Here is a 21,965-nt window from a genome sequence, read left to right on the forward strand (position 1 = left end):
TGAATGAAAATTAATTTAGGTTCTTTTTCATTTCTTATGTTGGGTAAACTAAAATGTTTGAATGGTCTACTTTTTTTTCAGAAAAAGACACCTACTTTGAAATAGCTCGCTACAGGCCCGTATACACACTAGATATAGTACCTGAACGAAACTGCTGCTTACCAAGATTAAACGTTACAACCTATGACTAACCAAGATTATTACAGTCGAAATAACTTCATTGGAACCGATCATATTAATACTGAAAGAGAGTTTCATGTTGTTAGGATTCGTTGAACATTTGAGCCTTAGATTTGATCAAGTAAGCAGGGAAGAAGCACGAAACGGGAACCAATCAAACAGAATTATGCAAAATTTAATTTTCTATCAGTATTACAAGAATATTATGGAATTTGAACGACTCGTGAATCCGGTTGCTGTAACAAAAATCGCTTGCGAAAAGTAACGCAGCATAATTTTTTGTCAGAAATGAACTCCCTCGGGTAAAAAAAGTGGTCTGTCTTTATTACATTGTAGTCTCAAAAGCGCACATTGTGAGAAGATCACTTCTACCTTGCATAAATGAAACGATAGAAAAAAAGAAAAAAGCAAGCATTCCCCCAATCTCTTCCATTGTTTCGAATTTGAAGCGGAAACTGCCAACTGAGGCAGCCAAAACAATTCCCCCGAGTGAGCACAAAAGCTCAAGTGATCACCCGGTTGAAATTAACCTCATTTCTAACAACAATCTCGACATTCCAAACATTAGTATTTGTTTCGTAAAAAAAGGCTTTACCAGAATGTTTGTTTCCAAAAAAAAAAAAAAAAAAAAAAAAAACTGCACACTGGTAAAATAAATAGTTCGGAAATATAAAATGAACAGCCACCAAATTGAGTACCATAATTTGAACAAATCAATGCATTTACAAATAAGTTTTCGATCGATTAATTGACTAAATGGTTAGTGAGATTAAAAGTTAATTCAAGTGGTAAAGATTAGTTTTATGAAAATTGGAGATGCCTTATCAATTAACCATGAATGCCACACCCTAGTGGGCAGTGATGGGAGAGAGCGACCCAAGGTAATTATCGGGGGACGGTTTTGGGCGCCACGCCGAGTAAGATGAGTTTAGGCAGTCCATCATTTCTTCCGGGAAAGCCCTGGAACCAGGTCTTACATTAGATTGTGTTTGTCTCTAGGTATATCAGAAATTCCTAGTGCTCCATTTGGTCCCCGAGAGCGATACTCATACAATTAGCCGTGAGTTTTAGTGTCATGTCTTATTAGCGTTCTGATTATTTCTTTTTTGTCGTTAAATGACAAAAAAGTATTCGCTAACGTATAAGGTGTAATACGTGTAATATTCTCCAGTTTCAGAAAATCCTTGGAACGTTGCAAGGCCATCAAGTGTATGCAATTGTAGGCATAACTGTTAAATACCCTAATTTCTATGTGCATCTCTTTACAAATATTGATCTTCGTATCATAAGATAATAATCTTAGCTTACCTTCCGACTTCGGCTATAACTGGTCTATACTATCCCTTCCCTCTATCTGCTTTACTGCCTTTCCATCTTCCTTAAAGAGACAAGAAAAACAAAACAAAACAAAAAAAATAAATAAATAAAAAAAATAAATAAATTTAAAAAAAAACCGATCTGTTTTCTTTTAAATAGTCAAATCTCTTTGTAGCAAGGCACGTCTCGTTGAAAGAGCAATTGTACAGACTTATACTATATTTTGTACCCAAATTCGACTTAAGGACTTCACATTCCACTCTTCTCACTCCAGACTTTATTCAGAACCGACTTATATCCAAAACCTATTGGTTTGTCGATGATTTTGGTACGTTTTCGTTGACCATAATGCACTTCCTCGGTAAGGAAGTAGAGGTCCTCCGGATTTCAATCCGGTAATAGTAAATCCGGCCATCCCTCTTTATAAAAACAGAGGTAACTAGTTAGTGATCAATATGTTGATATAGGGTATGAAAACAATAGCGGGTTTTTCTAACCATCCTGTTTGCAATCGCCACCTTGTCTTGCCTGAGGCTCTCACGTACAAGATGACTGCCATCATTAACAAAATGCTTTATTTTTGGAATTGCATACATACATAACATACATTATTGTGCCCGATGCAGGATTCATTATGCGGTCAAATTTAAAATGCGCAGAAGATTTTTGAGAAATTAGATTTTAATGTTTGTACACGTTGTATATTACCGATGTATACAAGGTTACAAGACAAATCTCTACATATGGTGACACGACTTGGGTATCTCATTTCATAAAAAAAGGTTACTTTCCAACAGGCATAGGGCGTTTCTATCTATCTATCTATCTATTGAATCTATCTTACTCTGTCCTTTTACTTAAGATAAGCCAACGAATATTGTTTATCACCATTCATTTAACTAAATGATCAAACACTGACAAACCAAAATATTTTCAGTTACGGTATATTATACATGTTCTACTTTTTTCTCAAATATATACTTTGATCACTATGGTGTTATAAAATGAACGCGCGCGCTGACCAACCTCTTCCGGTCATTTATGAAACGTGCCTTGGCTACCTAGTACTTTCTAAATTAAGCATATCTTCAAATATAGATTTTAGACTTGATATTCATTACGACACAAACGAAAAGGCAAAAGTAAAAGTGACAAAAGCACTTCAAGTTGCAGTAGCAAAATGCCTAACAATCGACACGCAAATTGAACAGATATAACCTTTCGCAGCGGCGACTCTCCTGTTTTGTTATATTTTTTTCTTCAGGCCGCTATGGCATAACTCCCGGTCGCTTTTTCTAATTGTTGTAATTCCACTTTTGGTCCTTGGTAACAATAATTTATATTGCAGAATACAAACAAACTATAATTGTGTATTTAGCATGGCTGACATTTTGACAAAGAGTTGCTTTGTCTTAATAATGTGTCAGGGACGTGCGATTTCTAAGGTTTTCTATCGCGTGCTAGGCTAGAATGCTACCGCAGACTGAATAAAAGACAATTCAAATACTGTGTATTCTACAAGATGAACAACAATGCAGAAATAAAGAACAAAGAAAGAGCAGCAACAATATCCTTTTCATTGAGCTGAGAACATGACTTCGTTGTATAAGGTAATGTTTCACCAGTGGCTCCTTGTAAAACCAAGTAGGAATGGGGTTATTTGCACTTAGTTCGTGAAAAAATAAGTAGGGACGATTACACTAGTACAGGATAGCTACACTTTGGCGAGAAGCCAGAATGCCGTTGGCGTACTTGAGAAACTATAAAAAACTAGGTAAAGTTGATTTTCTCTACACACTCCCCTCCCCACCCCACCCCCACCCCCACCCACCGTTTGTGGACGTGATTTCTAGAAAACTGCTCGAATGTTGCCCATTTGCTTTGACAAAAGCAAAGTTTGAGATATTGACAGTAGTGTACAGAGTAGTGTTACATCTATAATTATCACTATTCTTTTGAGCCCCACGGGGATTTTACATAAAATATTGACCTAAATATTCTGTGCGTCAGTGGTAGATCGTGCGTTACAAGTATTTAGATCTAATAGAGCTGTTGTGGGTGAATTTTGATGTATGAATATTGGCGTTTGGTGCTGTTTCTCTATCAAAACAATATGCAGTAGAAACAGTTTCGACATACTTTACTTTTTTTGAAACTTTTTTTCGTTAAAATGTTTTAATTGTTTTCCAGACGCCTTACAAGTGCATATATGTCTTAAAGCACTATGTTTGAACAAAAATGTGTTACACCCAGCAAAAAAGGATTTTTGTAGAAGTTCTCTCGACTCGTTTGAAAATCCATACAGTCGTATTCATGTTCTGTATAGCTTGTTACATTTCCCAATTCAGACTCTTAAGACAATAATATCTTAAGAGATTATCGAAAGCGTACCTCGTGCCGTTCTAATCACACAGCGCCGCGATACAAAATCAATCCGCCATTTTCTTGAGTGAAAACGAAACAATAGGGTCGAGCGCAGACGTCGTTACTTTGACTGGCCAGTCATTATATATACACTAAAGTATTAAATTAAAAATGGAATAAAACATTGAATCCCAAGTGCAAGTACTGGTGAGGAAATATTTCGCGAGTAAGAGAAAATTTTTTCTTTACCCCGGAAAAATTAATGTATGAGGGACAATTCAATGGAATGGCCCTTTAAAGAATGCGACCGACTCTAAATTGGAATCAGAATTTATGAGCCTATATTTTAGAGCAAAATTACTTTAGGTATTAGTTTGGTAAGAGGGTGGAATTTATAATCGAGGAAAATTTTAATGCTGTATTTTTTTTCTTTACAAATCGCCTGTGCAGTTGATTTTGAAGATAAAATATTAAAAACACTGATGGACGATTGTATTTAGTTGTTTTAGAATTAAAATTAAAATGCTCGTTAAACATCATATGTTTAAAAACAAAAATAAATCAACAACAGACCCCGTTTACAGCGTCGCCCCTCTTTAACCAACAATCAATTCATTTGGCCTTCTCCTTACCACTTCTCCTAAGTCCACTCTTAAAATCGATTTTGAGGGCACTTCAGGTAAAAAAAAGCAGGTATGTTGCCATTAGCCCTGTCAGGACGCTGAAATTAATCAAATTCTCCAACAAAAGCTTAATGAACCCCTGTTAAAGTGATTAAGACCATCGGTTGTTACCTCTGTAGATCACTTTATCTTGCCAAATGGACACAGATATATCCAAGTTTTGACACAATGAATGCTTTTTGATCCTCACGAGATGCCCAAACACCCTGGTGTTGATTGGAGTCAAACCATAGGGGGCGCTGATGCACTGGCCACTTTAATTAAGTTTCTATCCATGCATGATAATGTGAAAATGATCACCTCTGAACACTTTATTATTATTATTATTATTATTATTATTATTATTATTATTATTATTATTATTATGTGTGTCTGTTAGCAATGTTTAAACCACATTATTTTTCTACGCTTAAGAGTAAAGTTTTTCCCTGTAAAGCGTTGAACAAACCGCCGAGCTTGGGATATTTTACATTTGATTTCAAACGGAACATTTCTCAACTTATTGGTCAGTTGCTGGTCTATGTTTCCTTCCTCGAAAAAAGTCCAAAAATGGCCGTCAGTTCTCAAAGCGTGTTGTTGGACTAGAATCAGATGAAACGTGAACCGTTCACAATTAGCGACATGTTCATTTACATATATTTGGTAATAGCATAATTTTCAGTCACGTATAATTTTTGTCGGATATTATTTGAAGGGGTGTTCTTTATGGCGGGGAAATGGTACAGCACAGAGCAGTTTATGGAGGGAATTTATAGAATACGAAGCAATTTACATGATCTTACTACCAATGACATGCAACTTAAAGAGACTAAACATGTTTCACCGGTTAGGCAAGACATTTCGAGCCTTCATCAAAGGACCTTGACTTACTCGATGTGGCCTCCGGTAGTAAGGATGTCATCGTAGATTTTTTTGTATTTCATTTCATTCTCTTTTAATTTTTCATTCTATTTTAATTGGGGGGGGGGGGGGGGAGGTAAGTGCAGGCATGGGGACTTGGTTTTAAGGCGGCTCCTCTGCCTTCCTTCTGTACCAAGGTTCCTCTTTGTCGACCAACAGACTAGCCCCTGAGACCTGTGTTCATTAATGGTATTAGATTTCACTGTATTTACTTATTCATTTCATTATTTTCAACTAATAGATACAACGGAATTACATGCAGCTATATCAATTACCGTGTACTGTAAAAGTGATTTGCAAGTTGCTCACTGTATACACACTTTCTTTGACATCGATCGGAATTGCGTAAATTACACACATTCACCGTCGATCTCACCTTTTTTTTTATTTCGGGTTATTTTTAAAACCCATTTTACCATTTTTCTTTTGGCTTGTAAGATCTGAAAAGATCTGTAAGGTCTGAAAAGCACTAGAGGTGGGGATAAAGTTAATGAACTGCGATGAACCGACATTCCATGCCAAATGAGTAATTTATCACAACTACCGCAAAGTTATCCTATAAAGAATAGTGGTTGGATAAAGTATGGGCCACCTAGGCCCCCTTTGTTTCGATGTGTCACGCCTGACGTAGTGACACTGATGAACCGATGTCTTATTAGAATAACCTGCCCAGGTACACGGAAGTGGCAGCACTTTGTACAGGTAGGTGAACGCGAAAAGACAGACGGAAGGGGTCTTTACAGCAAAGATGTTAACTTTTTGGTAGAAACAGGAGAATATATAAACCATGTTGGAAAATGAGAATGCGATCTTTTGTCACCTTTAGGCGACAGATATTGAAAGTAGATTTATATACATTAAAATATACATTTATGTATATAAATTTTAATGTATATTTATATGAGAGGTGCACAGGTTACCATGGACACGAAAGGCGTTTAACATATATGCGCATTAAACTCATTAAACTAAGATAGATTGGTCCTAGCATGTACGGAGTTCGGGAACTTGGATTGAATGTTCTCAGTCCGTCAGTAAGAAAACAAACTAAATGCATACATGCTAAACTTTGACAAAGATAAATAAACCACCTTCTCATTCTCGCTTAAATCAAGTCATTGTCGATGACTACAAAAATGTGAAAAAAGTAGGGTATTAATATATCTTTCTTTACGCAGGCCACTCTAGGAAGATGTCCAACTCGAGTGAGGTGAATGGTCACGCGGGCTCATGTCCAGTTATCCGACCACCAGTTCCGGTCACTTTGCTCAATATCGCCACAGGGGTGAGCACAGAGGACACGCTGCACCAGCAGGCAGTGCAGGTAAGTTAGGTAACAAAGGAGGAAGAATTCGGTGTTGTAAATTAGATATACGTTTCCCTTTTAACTTAGAGACCATTCCCACAGATATTTGGATCGATCTATCTCCATGGGGAGTCTCAATAAATTGCTGTCAACTTGGCCGGCATAAATGTCTGTCACGCCTAGTAAAGCTGTAAGGGGGTAATTATCTCTACCCCTAGCTGATTTGGTAGGCGTGACAGATATTGAAGCCGGTTAGTTGATAGTGAGACTCCCCCAAGGAGTTAGATCGATCCAGATGGATCGATCTTAGTATGGGAACCCAGTCCTAGTAATATCAGTTTCGGAGGACACAGCATGAGTGATAGCGGAACCTACCGGATGACTCCATTCCTAAGCCCCTGTTTCAACTGGCTTGCAAGTTGTAAGAATGTACATGTATTTTCGTCCACTTTCACACTGGTGAGAGATTAATGAAGCAACTGGATGTGGTGGTTCAAACTTAGAGCAACATCATGCACGGGGAAGCCACATAAATGACCTCAGCAGCTCATTAGGGACTAAAGGCGTCAAACAAAGATGCAAAACACTTGAAAATTAGTCTCTAAATTGCCCGGCACTCCCAGGGCTGTTTACAAACACGGAACGTGCTGTATCATTTATGTAAAAGTAAAGATACCAAAAAAAAAAAAAAAAAAAAAAAAAAAAAAGAAAGAAAGAAAGAAAGAAAAATCGTCAACCATCGAAATCACCGACTGCAAAGTGGACAAATATTGTTTACGTTTACCAGTTAATTCTTTCAATGACTCATTCGGTGAAGTTATTTCCAGATATCACCTTTTTACCTCAAATTGCTCAGGTACTTTGAAGATTGCCTCATTTACTAATATTATTTCGAGCTAATACCTTCTGGTAACATTTTATACATGAAAGGGATGTTATGAACCAGAGATTCTATAAAGCATAACGACCATTTGACCATTTGACTTGACTTGGTGACTTTCAAACATTTTACGCCCGTTCAATATCTTTGTATTTCTCTGAAGAGTGCGTGTCAATAATTGCATTCCAGATGTTTCAGAATTGTATTGACATTGTTTTGACAATAATATATTTACACTGACGAGTTAGTTAAGACTATGTCGTTTGGGGTCGCACGGTGAGCTATCAGGCGCTTGAAGAAAGTCAGTTTGATTAAATAGGAGAGGGGTAGAATAAACAACCAATGAACGCTCTGATGCAGTCGGGTATTTGTCACAGTCGTTCACAAAGATGGGTTAAAAATGGCTCCTCTTCACCGTGGATGTTGCGTAAACTTATACTGCCCTCCTGGTGGAGTTCTTTCTGTTTGGTTGCACCAATTGAAACTTCAGTTCAAGATTATCTGTCGTTCTTGTTTTACAGTTTTCTTACTTTAAAGATAGGTGAATCAGACATATTTGACAAGACTTATGATTCTGGAAAAATTTAGGGGTGTGACTTTTTCGGATAAGATCACTTGCCTTACACGTAAATGACTCCACCGGTGGTCTTGTTGCAAACCATCATGCTTCTGCAACGAAATAAATTATTCTTTTGATATTCCACGTGTATGTTAATACCTACATTAATGAAAGCCGGTCTAGTTTCTAAGCTGGTTCAGCATCTCTTCGTGACAAGGGCTTTCATAAAAATGTCAAAGGTTTGTAGTAGAAAGATTTGTGAATTAATCTTCTTATCGTCCTCCGCTTTGTTCGACTTTTGTGGTCTGCATGTTTTTTTGCAGTTGCCATGAACTTTTGAACAGTATGTGCTGTATTGTATATAGCCCTGGATAGCTGATACCCGGGTTACCTAGCTTGTACGCTTTACCAGATACCAGCTTGACAAAGACGTCCTTTCTGAAATCATGTACATGTTCAAAAATGTGCACAGGATTATTCAGAATGATGTATCGAGTGGCAACATTCTCTCGGTGGCCTCTGAAGAGGATAGTATGGTGACACTTGATTGCTCCAGCATTTCCGCGGATGGATTTATTGTCTCGCCGATTTTTTCACCAATCTTATCCCGGCTAAATAGGGTCACATTCTCCATGTACGGTTTATAGGCGGGAATAAAGCATTGGAATGAAAAAAATCTGTACTGTAATGTTTATCTATTCACCTGAATGTTACGGCCCAGTGGTACAAGGTAATGACAAAGGATGTAGACAACTGCTGAACTTCTCATTTTACTTTTAATAGAGCTTTAGGTATTTTATTGAAAAAAAGGTGTTGCTTGAATTTTGAGCATCGGTGTATATGCATGTTTATACATTATCTCAACTGTTTTCTTAATGATCTTCGTTTATTTATATGTTCTGTAAAGTTTGAAATGCTCAGTCATTCTGCTCTGTCATGTACAAGGAGAAGATAAATGCGAGACGGGGATGATTCAAAAGACATAGGTTTAGGAAAACTTGCTGTGCAACAGAAAATACCGACTTTACATTTTGGTATTAAATAAAATTGATGTGAAAAATTGCTTATCTTTTACACCAAGTATGGTACTTGATGTGAGCAAATGGCCTCAAGCAGACTTATGCTGTGCAGGGAATTTTTTAATTTCTAAATGCCAATTAGCACGTCCGCTATATTCCAATTTTATGATTAATATAAATATTCTACATATTTTATAAACATTTTAACTACAAAAACTGTAAACAGTAAGAAGGTTTTGTGATGGGGCTTAAATGAAATGTATGTCCATTGCATAGTTGTATATACGTCTCCCTCCGCTTCTGTAGTGAGCTTTATTTCAATGTTTATTTATCCTAAATGTCTTTTTTAAAATTCATTTACAGCGCGGGGTCGACTGCTCCTCTGAAAAGTGTCATGGCTCCAGCATGTTTCCCAAGAGATCGATGCGCCTAGGCACCGAACCACGTGACCTCGCGGAAGTGAAGCGACAAGCTTCCGAGCTTGTAGACTTGTATTATGCCTCCATTAAAAGGTATATTCCTTAATTACTGAAATCAACATTGGTATAATTGTGAATGGATAAGTAAGAAAAATTGTACCAGTATAATTGTACAATTTAACTACAGCTTTAAACTGCTACATTGACAAGCGTCAGGATGACACGTTATTGTCAGTTTATAGTATACATCGATCGTCGGAACAATAATTCATAATATTTTTCAAAAGCTTTTTGTTTAATTCTAAATGATTGCACAACGTTCGATTCGCTCTATCTAAAATTGTTTAGAACATGTGCTAGGTTTTGCTTCTGGTTTTCCCCTGGTATATGCTGCTTCAGAGTTTCAAAGGACAGTGGAGACTCGTTTCGTAACTTTCTTCAGATTTCCAGAAGATTATCTAGACGCATCTTTGTAAAAGTGAGCTAGTGGTTCTCATCAACAACGCACGGTGTAATTACGCCCTTTGTCATTCTGTCAACTGCGTATTGTCAATCACACATTTGGTCTCATATATTGAACAGAGTTAACAGACAGCTAACGTTTCCTGGTATTCAAAATAGCTTGCAATATACTCATTTTGCCTCATGGGAAATATATTCTTTTCATATCCTGGAGGGAAGAAACCAACGGCATTTTGTATTTGAGAGGCAGACAAACAGTTTGACATATAACAACCATGGAGGGATTATTGCAGGGCTGCTTGTAGGGTTCTGCAAGGAGTGTTTCTCTTGCAACTTGATTTTCTGAAAGTAATATTTGAGCATTTGCCGTAAAAAACTGTTTCTTCCAATACTATACTCCTCCCTGACACTACCCATCCATGTGGGACACACGCACGCACACACGCACGCACTCATACACACACTTTTTGACCTCAAACCAGAATGTGCCTTCTAAACTTCTGAAATTCGGCCACTTTTAAGGTCTCAGTGGCACTCCAACTACTATACATTCCCAGGCTTATCATTCCTAGTGTTGTTCCTGTAGATTACAATAAATTTAAAAGGACATTCTGCATCCGATGATGATTCTTTATGAATTTAAGGAGGTCCTCTCATATTAGCATTTTTTGCGATCTGCGCAGATTTCGCGCATAAGTAGTTTTTTGCGATAGCGGCTAATTATGAAAATATAACACGCAATAAAATACAAAATTCATCCTTTTAAGAAATCTGTATGAAATATTTGATGTTATTTTGGTCGAATCGCTACGAATATGTCAACAATGCGTTGCGTATCAGTGAACGCTTGGTCTTTTACGACGTAAAGTACCCACTTGCGACTTTGTTTACAAATGCCGCAATGTAAGAAATTACGTGAAGACGGGATGGAAAAGAGCGTTTTAGTAAGGCTTGTATAGCAGTGACAAGATCTTATCTCACGGAAAGTAGTCACAATGGTTTGAATTTTGACCACAAAGTGTATTGTGGTGATTTGTCACATGGTTACGATGTGTGCAACAAGACATTGTCTTCTTCAGCATTGGTTTCCGATCACCCAGGGCCAAGTTACCGTGATTTGTATGCTGAAAACAATTCTCTTCTTTCACAATAAGTTAAAATAATTAGACGCATGGCGTTTTGTTGTTGATTTAAGTATGTTGTTGAACAATATGACCTGCAAACAGTGCGATTTTCAGCTCTCCAGGAAAGATGCAACAGGTGTGCACCCGCCTGGCGTGCTGCGACGTCATTCTTGTAATGGTTTTGTTAAAGTGCAAATGGACAAAACCATAAAACACACAACAGAGGACCAAGGGTTTTTATGCAGATACATGTAATACTTTTTTGATGCTAGGAAAATAAACAGTATATTTTAGAAGATAAAGTGTACTTTATTCCAACTTTATCCTAATTTACCCAATCATAAACAAGAGATCTAGCTGATCGACTTTAGTTTGTAAATTTATTACTTCACAGAAATTATTCCGCCCATAATGCATTAGAAGATAGTCTTGAGTTACAAAACTTAGTTAATTTTTGCAATGATGAAAGTGAAGAAAATCCTTTTTTTCTGATTTTTTTTATTTTATCCCAGTCAACTGACTCAATCCTGTGTGAAACCTTTACCAAATTCTGTAGAAAACCTTGTTTGTAAAAAAATAATTTCTCCATGTGTAGGAAAAAAGATAAAGGTGTCGGAGTTAACATATCAGAATTAGTAATTGCTCTTCAAAGAGAAAGTCTAGATGGTCTTTATTTTCTTCTCAGTGAAATCAATCCAAACACAAAAAAACCACGAGTAACAAAATGCATGAAAGTAATAAAAAATTGTATGATTTTTTAAATTTTAAAATTAATATGCATATTTATATGCTATTGATATGTATTTGATTGCATGTTGTAAACATAATATGAAACAGAAATAAACTGATAATCAAAGATGTCTGTAGATGAATATTTTTGTCACCATCTTCAATATGTACTGTATAGAGAAGAAATATGACTAACTTACCATAGTAAGAAATTGATACATTGTTAATATACAAATGAAACAATTTATCCAGTTATCTCACCATAAAGTGCATATTTTAGTGCTGAGTAAGAAAAATAAAGAAACAAAAGAAATAAAAATAAAAAGGAATAAGAAAATAAGTCACATGAGATTGATATAATATGCTTTTGGTCAATCTGCCTAGCCTATGAAAAATCCAATATGGCGGCATTCCATGAGGCATACTGAAATCCAACTGATACTTTCAACATTTGATTATCTATTTATTATGAATGGGATATGCAAATTTAATGAAATTTGGTTAACTGATGCAGAGAAGTATAAATATAATTTTCATGGAAACATAATAAGTGTATGAGTTAAAAACCTAATGATACAAATATATTTATCTTAATTTGCTAGGACATTTCCATTGATTCCTATGTAAATTTGATAAAAAATCGATGTTCAAGCAGCCCTGGCTCAAAAACAAGCGTGGTGTGGTACATATTTTTTTGTAAATTTCTTTGAGGTCTACCAAGGTCTATAACATATCCACATAAAATTAAAATCGCTAGGGCAGAATTTTTTATTTTTGCATTTTTCAGCAAAATTAAGGGCATTTTGGCAAAATCCCCATATAACGCAATGTAATAAACGTAGCGTTTTTCGGGACGCCACCTCTCGAAAACGAGCGTGGAGACCCCCAATTTTTTTTTCATATTTTTTACTCATATTGTAAGAAGATTTTGTCTTACAATTTTAATCAAAATCGCTAGGGCAGAAATATGAAATCTGAAATATGAGAGGGCGTCCTTAAATGCATTGTTCATAATGACCTTATTATGGCCGTAATGATATGGACCAAACTTTATTGTGAAGCGTGGTTTTAAGTATTGGGATATTATTATTATTATTATTATTATTATTATTATTATTCATCAACGTGTTACGACACCCCGCATACGGACATATTACAAGAGACCGCAAAAGCTCAGTAATGGCATTGTGTATTTGGATGTTTTGTATGAAATGCCACAAGGCAATTATTATAGAAGCCATAAAAATGTTTAAGCAGTATTTGTCTTCAACCAACAGCTAGCATTGTAATTGTTGTTTACCTTCAATATTTTGATGTTTATGTAGAGCATCTTCACCGGGTAAAGAGACTATCCAGCTGTACAGCCGCTAATAAGTAGATGAGCCCCCCCCCCCACCAAACACACACACAAACAAACTTAGAAATGTGAGATGTCAGTGGCTTAATTATAATGGATTACGTTTTAGTTGTTCAAATCTTTGGGTTGGGCCTATTTTATGTCTGTTTATTTTACTATATATGCATTCACTGTCTTTCACTTCCATGTAGGGTCCACGGTGTGTTCTCTTTCCAGAACCAACACTCCAGCACATAAAGCAAGGCGTGACGAGGTCATGGCGTCATTAGATAACACAGGGACCTATGAGTTGACCTCGCAAGAACTGACATTTGGCGCAAAAACTGCCTGGAGAAACGCCCCGCGCTGCATAGGCAGGATACAGTGGTCTAAGCTCCAGGTAAGTGCAACTTGGGACTCGTTCCCAATGGAACTATCGGTTTACGTAGATCGATCCAACGCTGTGGGGACTCTCGCTGAATGCCATTAGTTTATAACAGATTAACACGCCTCCTCCACCTCCTGGCGTTGAGTAGAATACAGGAAACTGGTGATTATACTACAGTTTGGTTGTCTTGTACGTTGTGCGGTACACAGACGTCAAAGCGCCTACTGGTAGCTCAAAATATTAACGTGGACCGTATTATTCTTACCGCTAGTTCAATGTAGCTCTTAACGAAGCACGCAAATGTCAACGGATTTCAGTAATTTAGCGCGCAATGGATGGATAGATTTGATTGAAATATCTTTGGAATAACATAATAACGTTTTTATTTACAAGCCATAATTAGGTAAGATAATCAGATCATTGATTTTTGTTCATAATTGGTTCGATTTAAGTGCATAATCCGTGTGTGATTTTGTATGATTTGGATTTCGTGCAGCCCAAGGCTACAAAAATGTCATGATTGATATCATTTCAAAAATAGAATATGGGCGGATTATGCCACTCATTTCTCTATGGATTGTGACAAATTTAGTTATCCTTCGTGTAACTGATCTCTGTTTTAATAAAAAGAATGCAATATTTTCTCCGATTTCTCTTAATGTGCTTATCATAGGTATCATCTACGTTGTCCGAACATGGAATTTTTGTTGTTATTGCCCAAATCTATTTTGTAAATTTGTTTACTCTTGTTAAGTTGATTCTTCGACTAGATTATCCCTCGTTAATTGAATCAAATTTAGGCATGTCACTCTTTATCAGAAACAAATATTTCCCAAGCGCTAATTCTTGGACAATGAAGGAAGCGCACAGAAGCTTGTATTTTGTGAAACTGCATACCATAGAGCATTTGGCCTAGAGAATCACGGGGTACGATGTTAAGATTTAGGACCTACATGTTCTAGAACGCTTGCACTGATGGAATGAAAAATAATTTCGCAAATTATCTAAGTACCCAGTAGTGCAACTGGGCACTAACTACGAAACCACAAAAGGCTAAGCGACAGACGCAGTTTTCAGCAATCACTGGCAAGAAACTTGTGGTCAAATAATACAGGCCATCATGCAATTTAGACTTTTGTGGTTTCGTATAGTTAGTGCCCAGTGCCAGGGTTTCATGAGTGGCATACAGAAATATTTACAGAGTTATTTTATTTTCCTTGAACGGAATCGTGGATTTCAAAACAAGCGACAACCAACTGAAGCGTATACATTAAAGACAAACCACTCAGTTCAAATACAAAGTCTTATTTAATAAAACAACAAAAACAAAATGCAGTTTCGCTGTACCTTGAAAACATGGTCTGATTGTAAGGCACATCAATTATAATATCAGTATAACTCCAGTCTTTTCACATTTATCTGAATTTCAGAGCATACAGAAAACGCATTAAAAACAAACCTGACCAAATTTTAACAAATATCGTTGGTAGGTACCTAACGTTATGCTGGAACATCCGTACATGCACTTATAATGCACTTCCAGGTGTTTGACGCCCGTCATGTGCGCACTACCACCGGAATGTACCAGTCTATATGCGATCACATACGATATGGGACAAATAACGGCGTGATACGGTGAGGAAAGTGGGCCAGTTACGGTACAGTATGTAGCAAAATGGGATTTTTCAAATAGTTACCTTATTATAAATGACGTACTATAACCATTCACGCTTGGATAGAAGCCCTCCTGACTATCCTGCCCTCTAACACAGCTACGGAGAGAGTGGTTTCAGATTTTTGTGGCGTATTCTGTGCACATTTTGCACAAAAATGACGTCATCACCTAGTAGGCACCACGTAACGGGTATGACTATCTAATATATTGGGTTTACAAGTGCACGTTTTCCCAAGGTTTCCGCATGTACCGATTAGGCCACACTTTTTTTATTTTTATGGATGACATCCTGCGCGTGCACCGATTTTCGTCCGTTCTCCAAAAAAAAAAAAAAAAAAAAAAAAAAAAAAAAAAAAAAAAAAAACCAAGGAAGTCGGTTGTCGCAAACGTCGTTATTGAATTTGCCGGAAAATGCAATCGGCAATCCTCGGCTAATTCCGCAAGCTCCATACTGTCATTGTCGACTGCGGAGACATCCGAGTAGTTCCGAGTGCGGAAAATGAGCTTTCTGCGCATGCGTATTATCACCACGTGGAAATATGGCGGCTTTGCCGTCAAATTCATCTCTAGCATTAATTTCAAAATACACGACAATTAAAGTCATAAAGAGAACGGGGGCCGTCGTTTTGGATTGGTTTGCCATTGATGTTGGACATGAAGATATCACCCTTTTACAATTATACGAAAGGCTGGCCGCGCCCGGAAAATTTCAGTGACATTCTGTCCAAAGCAGCACATACCAGGTTTTTTTTGTAGCGAAAAAAGGGTCGACAAGAGCGTCGTGGTATTTGGTGGACTGAAGGTCGGACAGGCCGCCCGATAGTTGGTTGCTACGTGTGAGTCGAAGTAGACAAAATGGCATCGACCGAAATTACTTTTTTAGCTTTGGTAGTAGGAAGCATAGGCCTATCTTTGCTTCATTTTTTAATAATTCTGTGAAGTGTTTACACTGCTTTAATTTTCTGAGAGTAGGCCTACAAATAAAGACACGCTGTTTATTTGATATTTGTTTTATTGATTGCTATACCAACAGAATGCATGAAATAACCTTAAATAGATTTGGTAATATGCAGCATAGGCCCTATATATTCATGGCTTTTTACCTTTCTACGAAGTAGGCCCTATTCACAATGCTTTAATATTTTGAGAGCATGGATAAAGACATGTTGTTAGTTTGATACGTGTTTCTGTGGTAATTTAGTGTTTCCAGCTGTGTACTGAAAACATAACATTTCTTAAGCATTTTTTTTTTTGGACCGTTTTTTTTTTTTTTTCGCCCGCTCGCACCGACTTTGGGGTCCCCAGAGGATGTCATCCATAAAAATAAAAAAGTGTGGCCTTACTTTTTTCTATGACAATATCGACACGAGTCGTCTTGATTTATTTGGAACAAAAGATACAATGTCATATGTTACAAGGTATATCCATGTTTTGGTAGTTTTACGTCGTACAATGATTTATTAAACAGTACGGACTGTAAGGCATACCACCCGTGCTGATTGTATTCTGCAATGCTAATCTAAGCTAACATTATCCTAGTTGTCCTACATAACATTAAACCATATTCTTCTTGCAGATCAGCAATAACGATCTTTCCCCCTCGTACAGACGGTTGCCATGACTTCCGTGTCTGGAACCCTCTTCTGATTGGTTATGCCTGTTACAAACAACCAGATGGCAGTGTTATCGGAGACCCGGCGAACGCAGCCATTACAGAGGTAAGACGAGAAATGGCACCTGTTGAAACGCTGCATTGTGCAAAGAAAAAGTTAAGTAGCCTATCGTGACGCAGTAAAACATTAAATCCGATGGCATTACATTAAGAACATACAGTGGTATGTCTGTTTTATTTCAGATAAAGTTCAATACTGTAGAAGCAGCCAGATATGCTTGTGCCTTAAAAAGGCACAAATCACAGTTCTTTGCCAATCATTTATTTGGTGTGGAGGAACTGAAGCTTTCATATAAAATACTACATAATAAACCCCGATGAACTTATTTTCTTATCCTGTAGGTCTGTATGAAACTGGGATGGAAGGGGAAAGGGGGGCGTTTTGATGTCTTACCCTTGGTCCTGTCTGCTAATGGAGAAGATCCGGAATTGTTTGAAATCCCGGAAGACCTGATACTGCAGGTTAAGTTAACTCACCCAAAGTAAGTGTATTTCACGAATGTCTTTATTGGTATACAGTACCGTACAGTATTATAGCTTAAGAGGATATTGAAAATAATTGGATTTTTATGTCATTTTGAGTATACGAAAACCATATAGTTTCTATAAATATTTTTCATTTTACATTTATTGCAATTGTAAATAAGAATTCGCAATCCCGTGAAGGCCCTTTTATTATATTTATTCTGTAGCTTTGCTGCTTGTAAAACTTTTAACAAACAATGGTGTATGGTATCTGGCAAAGACAAAATGCGTTTGAATAGTAGTTCTGTAAAGTTATCTTTATTCAGCTGTGACTCTAAAGCATTTATATCTTTGCGCATTATGAAAAATCCAAACCTTTGACTCGACAAAGTTTTCTTTATTTATCTGTGACTGTCATTGCAGGCCCGTAGCTTGCAGTTTCAAGAGGGGGGTCTTTTTATGAAAAAAGTGGACCTTTTAACACGAAACCTTTGTGTACCTATATATATCAATATTAACCCAGAGGGGACCTCAAACCCCCCCCCCCCGGCTACGGGCCCGCACGGTTTACTTATTCATGATACTCCTATATTCCTTAAGTTTCTTTCTATATATTCATAATCTAATTTTTTCAACAGACCTATCAGCACAACTTACCTTGTTAATTCCCAAACTACAACACTTAATTAGTAATTTCCGTTGCGTGCCGAGAATGACATTTTACCATTTGGTTTTCTTTTATTGATGGTGAAAGACGGTTAATAAACTCTAGTTTCAACCGCTCGTGTTCGGCATTTCGCAGACATAATCTGTATCTTTTTAGTTTTTCCTTTCGAAAAAAATTAAGGCATTATGTACTTTTTCATATGAACATTTTTTACAGACTTTTTTTTATGTACCACAGCATATGCCACTACTACTACTATTACTATTAACTTACATATCATGCAAGAGTTTGATTGGAAAGCAAGAGCCTGAAAGCAAAAGTTGAGGCCAAGAAATGGTTTTCTTCCAATAAAGAGAGTCGAATCATATTCGAACAGCGACAAAACATTCCAATGGTTGAAGAAACAGAACAAATAATACAAATCAATATTTCAAACAAGTGCTTAAACCAAGTACGAAGAAAAAAGCACGCAGGTCACGTTTCTAATTTTTTTCATTTTATTAGTCGACCCAGGAAAACATTATAACAGGATAATTCTTTCGTCTGGCTAGTTGTCCTACCCACAAATCCACACCAAACTGATGTGAATACATAACGTATTTCATTTAAAATCATACAACAGATACCCTTGGTTTGCCGAGCTCGGGCTCCAGTGGTTTGCCCTCCCTGCGGTGGCCAGCCTCATGTTTGACTGTGGAGGGATAGAGTTCACGGCCTGCCCCTTCAACGGCTGGTACATGGGCACAGAGATAGCCACACGTGACCTGTGTGACCAGTCCAGGTATAACATTATTAAGGTACGAACACGTGACTGTGTGACCAGTCCAGGTAGGCTATAACATTATTAAGGTACGAACACGTGATCTGTGTGACCAGTCCAGGTATAACGTTATTAAGGTACGAACACGTGACCTGTGTGACCAGTCCAGGTATAACATTATTAAGGTACGAACACGTGAGGTGTATGGTGGGTCTAAGTATAACATTTTTTAAAATTAAACAATTAAAAGTGTACAAACACGTGGCCTTTGTCATCCCTTGTCATTGAAACCTGAGTTTGGTGACATTCATTTTCCATTACCCTCTGCTGTTTTGAAAACGGCAAAGAAATGCTACTTTGTTATATATATATATATATATATATATATATATATATATATATATATATATATATATATATATATTTTTTTTTTTTTTATTATTATTATTTTGATAGTTTAATCTATTTTTCAGGAAGTAGCCGACAGAATGTGTCTTCACACCGGTACTCCTGTGACACTGTGGAAAGACCAGGCACTGGTCGAAGTGAACATCGCTGTACTTCATAGCTTTCAGGTCTGTGGGGATTTTACAATATCAGAAAAAAAAAAACGTAAACTTATCATTGGTTTTACCTGGAAAAAACATGCCGCTTGGGTAGATATAAATAATTATTAAATCAACCGTGTATTGAAAATGTTTAAGTGATAGCAAGGAACTTCCGTTTCCTAATCGCAGAGCTAGGTAGACTGGATAGCGTGAATTAATGAAACTTGACGAATCAATAGTCCTAACGAACAGATTAAATCGGTCGGTTCACTGACAAATAACTGCGTGTACATACTCGTACGTCAAGTGCTTTTACTCGTTAGAATGCATGTGTATGCTACACCGTGCGTAAAGCGTGAGTCGGCAATCCATCCCCTAATCGGGGTCTAAACAGTGTCTATTGGGCAAAACTTAAAGGTAGATTTAATCTGATGATGTTCTGAATGAGGCAAGTTTGCCACATCCCATCAGTGTCCTCTGTCGTGTCTTGTATGTCGTCATATTACTCTCGTCTCACGGAGATCGGTGTAGGAACAACCGCATAATTAATAAATGATAGTGCGTGACTTGACTCTGTTGTTGGTAAACAGCATACATCCGTGCGGCATTAGGCGTTTGGCCATTTTTGGCCTTGAGACAGACTTGGTGCAGACGTTCTCGCCTTTCTGGGGAGGAGATAGGTAAGCTGCCGTTTGAGGCCTTGAAAACTAGCAAACGAACAATATCTTTCACTGCCAGGCCAGATATTTAACCCCTGCTTCAACCCCCTAATTGCTGAGTGCCAAGCGGAGAGCCAGCAGGCACCGCCATTTATGGAGTGGTATGTCTCCGAACAGAGGCGGACACTCTGACCAGACCGTTGCATTTACTCTCTGCTCTGTCTTATGAAACAAAAAGCTTTTTGAATGTTCATTTTAAAGACTTGCTTCACGTTTTGGTTATTATAATTTGAAAGTTAATATAAACGCACAAAAATGATTTTAAGTAGGAAAACAACGACGATCGCCCCCAAGTAGTCTTCTATCATTAAGAAATTCATCTTTATTGTTTTCGACAGTGAATTAATCAACTTAACGGTGCTCTGATCACGATCTTTCTCCGTTTCTCCAGGAGGCAGGCGTCACCATCGTAGACCACCACACGGCCGCAGAGACGTTCATGCACCACATGAGGCGAGAAGTGGCGACCCGGGGGGGCTGCCCTGGGGATTGGGTGTGGATCGTACCCCCTATGAGCGGAAGTCTGACACCCGTGTTTCACCAGGAGATGGTGTGTTATAAACTTCGACCTTCATACGAATACCAGGTAATATATTGGCTGGCTTATCTGTGTTTTTTTTTTTTTTGTAATTAAAATGTTTGCGTAGGCCAATTTGTATGCCTCTTTAAGTCTAAGTGCACAGACCTTCGTACTACATGTAGTACATGTGTATGGTACCTGCACGGCAAGCAGTTCAATTTTGTCTTTGTCAGGGTGCGTGTTCATGCATTTGCGCCGACATTTGTTTTAAAACGCATGTGCAGGAACAGGTATAAATACAGACGTGGGTTTAGGTGTTGCAACATGCGCGCTTTGTGAAAATATGTATAGTTGTTTAAGAGCATGTGCACTTTCGTCTGTTAATGGTCACGATGCAGAAGATGAGAAAATACAATATAAGCACTTAGTTAAAAAGATACAGCCTACGTAGCGATATGAACATTGAATAAATTGAGTGATTTTTACACCCATAGGAGGCCCCGTGGATTACACACAAGTGGAAAAACCGACAGATAGCCCAAGTAGAGAGAAAATCGAAGGAGAAGAAGGAAAAGAAGAAAATTAGATTTAGGGACATTGCCAGGTAAAATTTGCACTATGTTTCATTTAATGTTTTGTGCAGATTGGAGCTTGGATGTAATGAATCTGTCATAAATCAATAATTTCAATGATATTTCAACATTTCTCCATTCTTTAGTTATTATAATGTAATTTGTTGGCGGGATTTCCTAAGATTAAGCAGTCCCCTCTAATTAAGTTACAGAATAGAATGTTTCTTACTGAGGGCCTGAAATATTTCAATTTCATATATAAACAATGAACATTTCTTCATGTCATTGTTAATATTTGGTGTAACGTTTGTTTCACAACAAAGTTTAAACTGGTGCGTTTTTCTTCAGAGCTATTCGATTTACATCTAACATGATGACGACGGCGTTAACCCGACGCATCAAGTGCACAGTGCTGTTTGCCACGGAGACCGGCAAGTCAGAGATCTTTGCTCGCTCGCTTTCTGGTATTTTCAACAAGGCGTTTGACACAAGGGTAAGGGAGATATGACAGCAAGAAATACTTTGAAATACTTGTGGGTGTGCGCGGTAATGCGTATAGGTATGCCTTTCGAGTTTTGAAACTTTCCTTTTCGACAATCTAAGATTTTGATGAAAGAGCATTATTGTTTTTTGTTTGTTTTATATTTGTGGTTAAAGTAGTTCCCCATGTATTACTTCTTAGTTAAAATTATTTTCGTTCA

General features: G+C 37.4%; 1 protein-coding gene across 1 annotated transcript in view; it reads left to right on the forward strand.

The window, feature by feature from the left end:
- The window catches only part of LOC106169208 (nitric oxide synthase, salivary gland), a 35,106-nt gene that overhangs the window by 2,820 nt on the left and 10,321 nt on the right, over positions 1-21,965 (forward strand). The window contains exons 2-12 of the mRNA XM_013548602.3: positions 6,623-6,768; positions 9,572-9,720; positions 13,516-13,678; positions 15,210-15,301; positions 16,918-17,059; positions 17,356-17,495; positions 18,768-18,942; positions 19,379-19,480; positions 20,564-20,758; positions 21,187-21,296; positions 21,613-21,757. Of these exons, the coding sequence (XP_013404056.2) occupies positions 6,623-6,768; positions 9,572-9,720; positions 13,516-13,678; positions 15,210-15,301; positions 16,918-17,059; positions 17,356-17,495; positions 18,768-18,942; positions 19,379-19,480; positions 20,564-20,758; positions 21,187-21,296; positions 21,613-21,757 (1,559 nt within the window). The remainder of the gene's footprint in view (positions 1-6,622; positions 6,769-9,571; positions 9,721-13,515; positions 13,679-15,209; positions 15,302-16,917; positions 17,060-17,355; positions 17,496-18,767; positions 18,943-19,378; positions 19,481-20,563; positions 20,759-21,186; positions 21,297-21,612; positions 21,758-21,965) is intronic.

This window comes from Lingula anatina, chromosome 4 (genome assembly GCF_051362555.1).
Source record: "Lingula anatina isolate TDL-2025a chromosome 4, LinAna3.0, whole genome shotgun sequence".
Classification (NCBI taxonomy): domain Eukaryota; kingdom Metazoa; phylum Brachiopoda; class Lingulata; order Lingulida; family Lingulidae; genus Lingula; species Lingula anatina.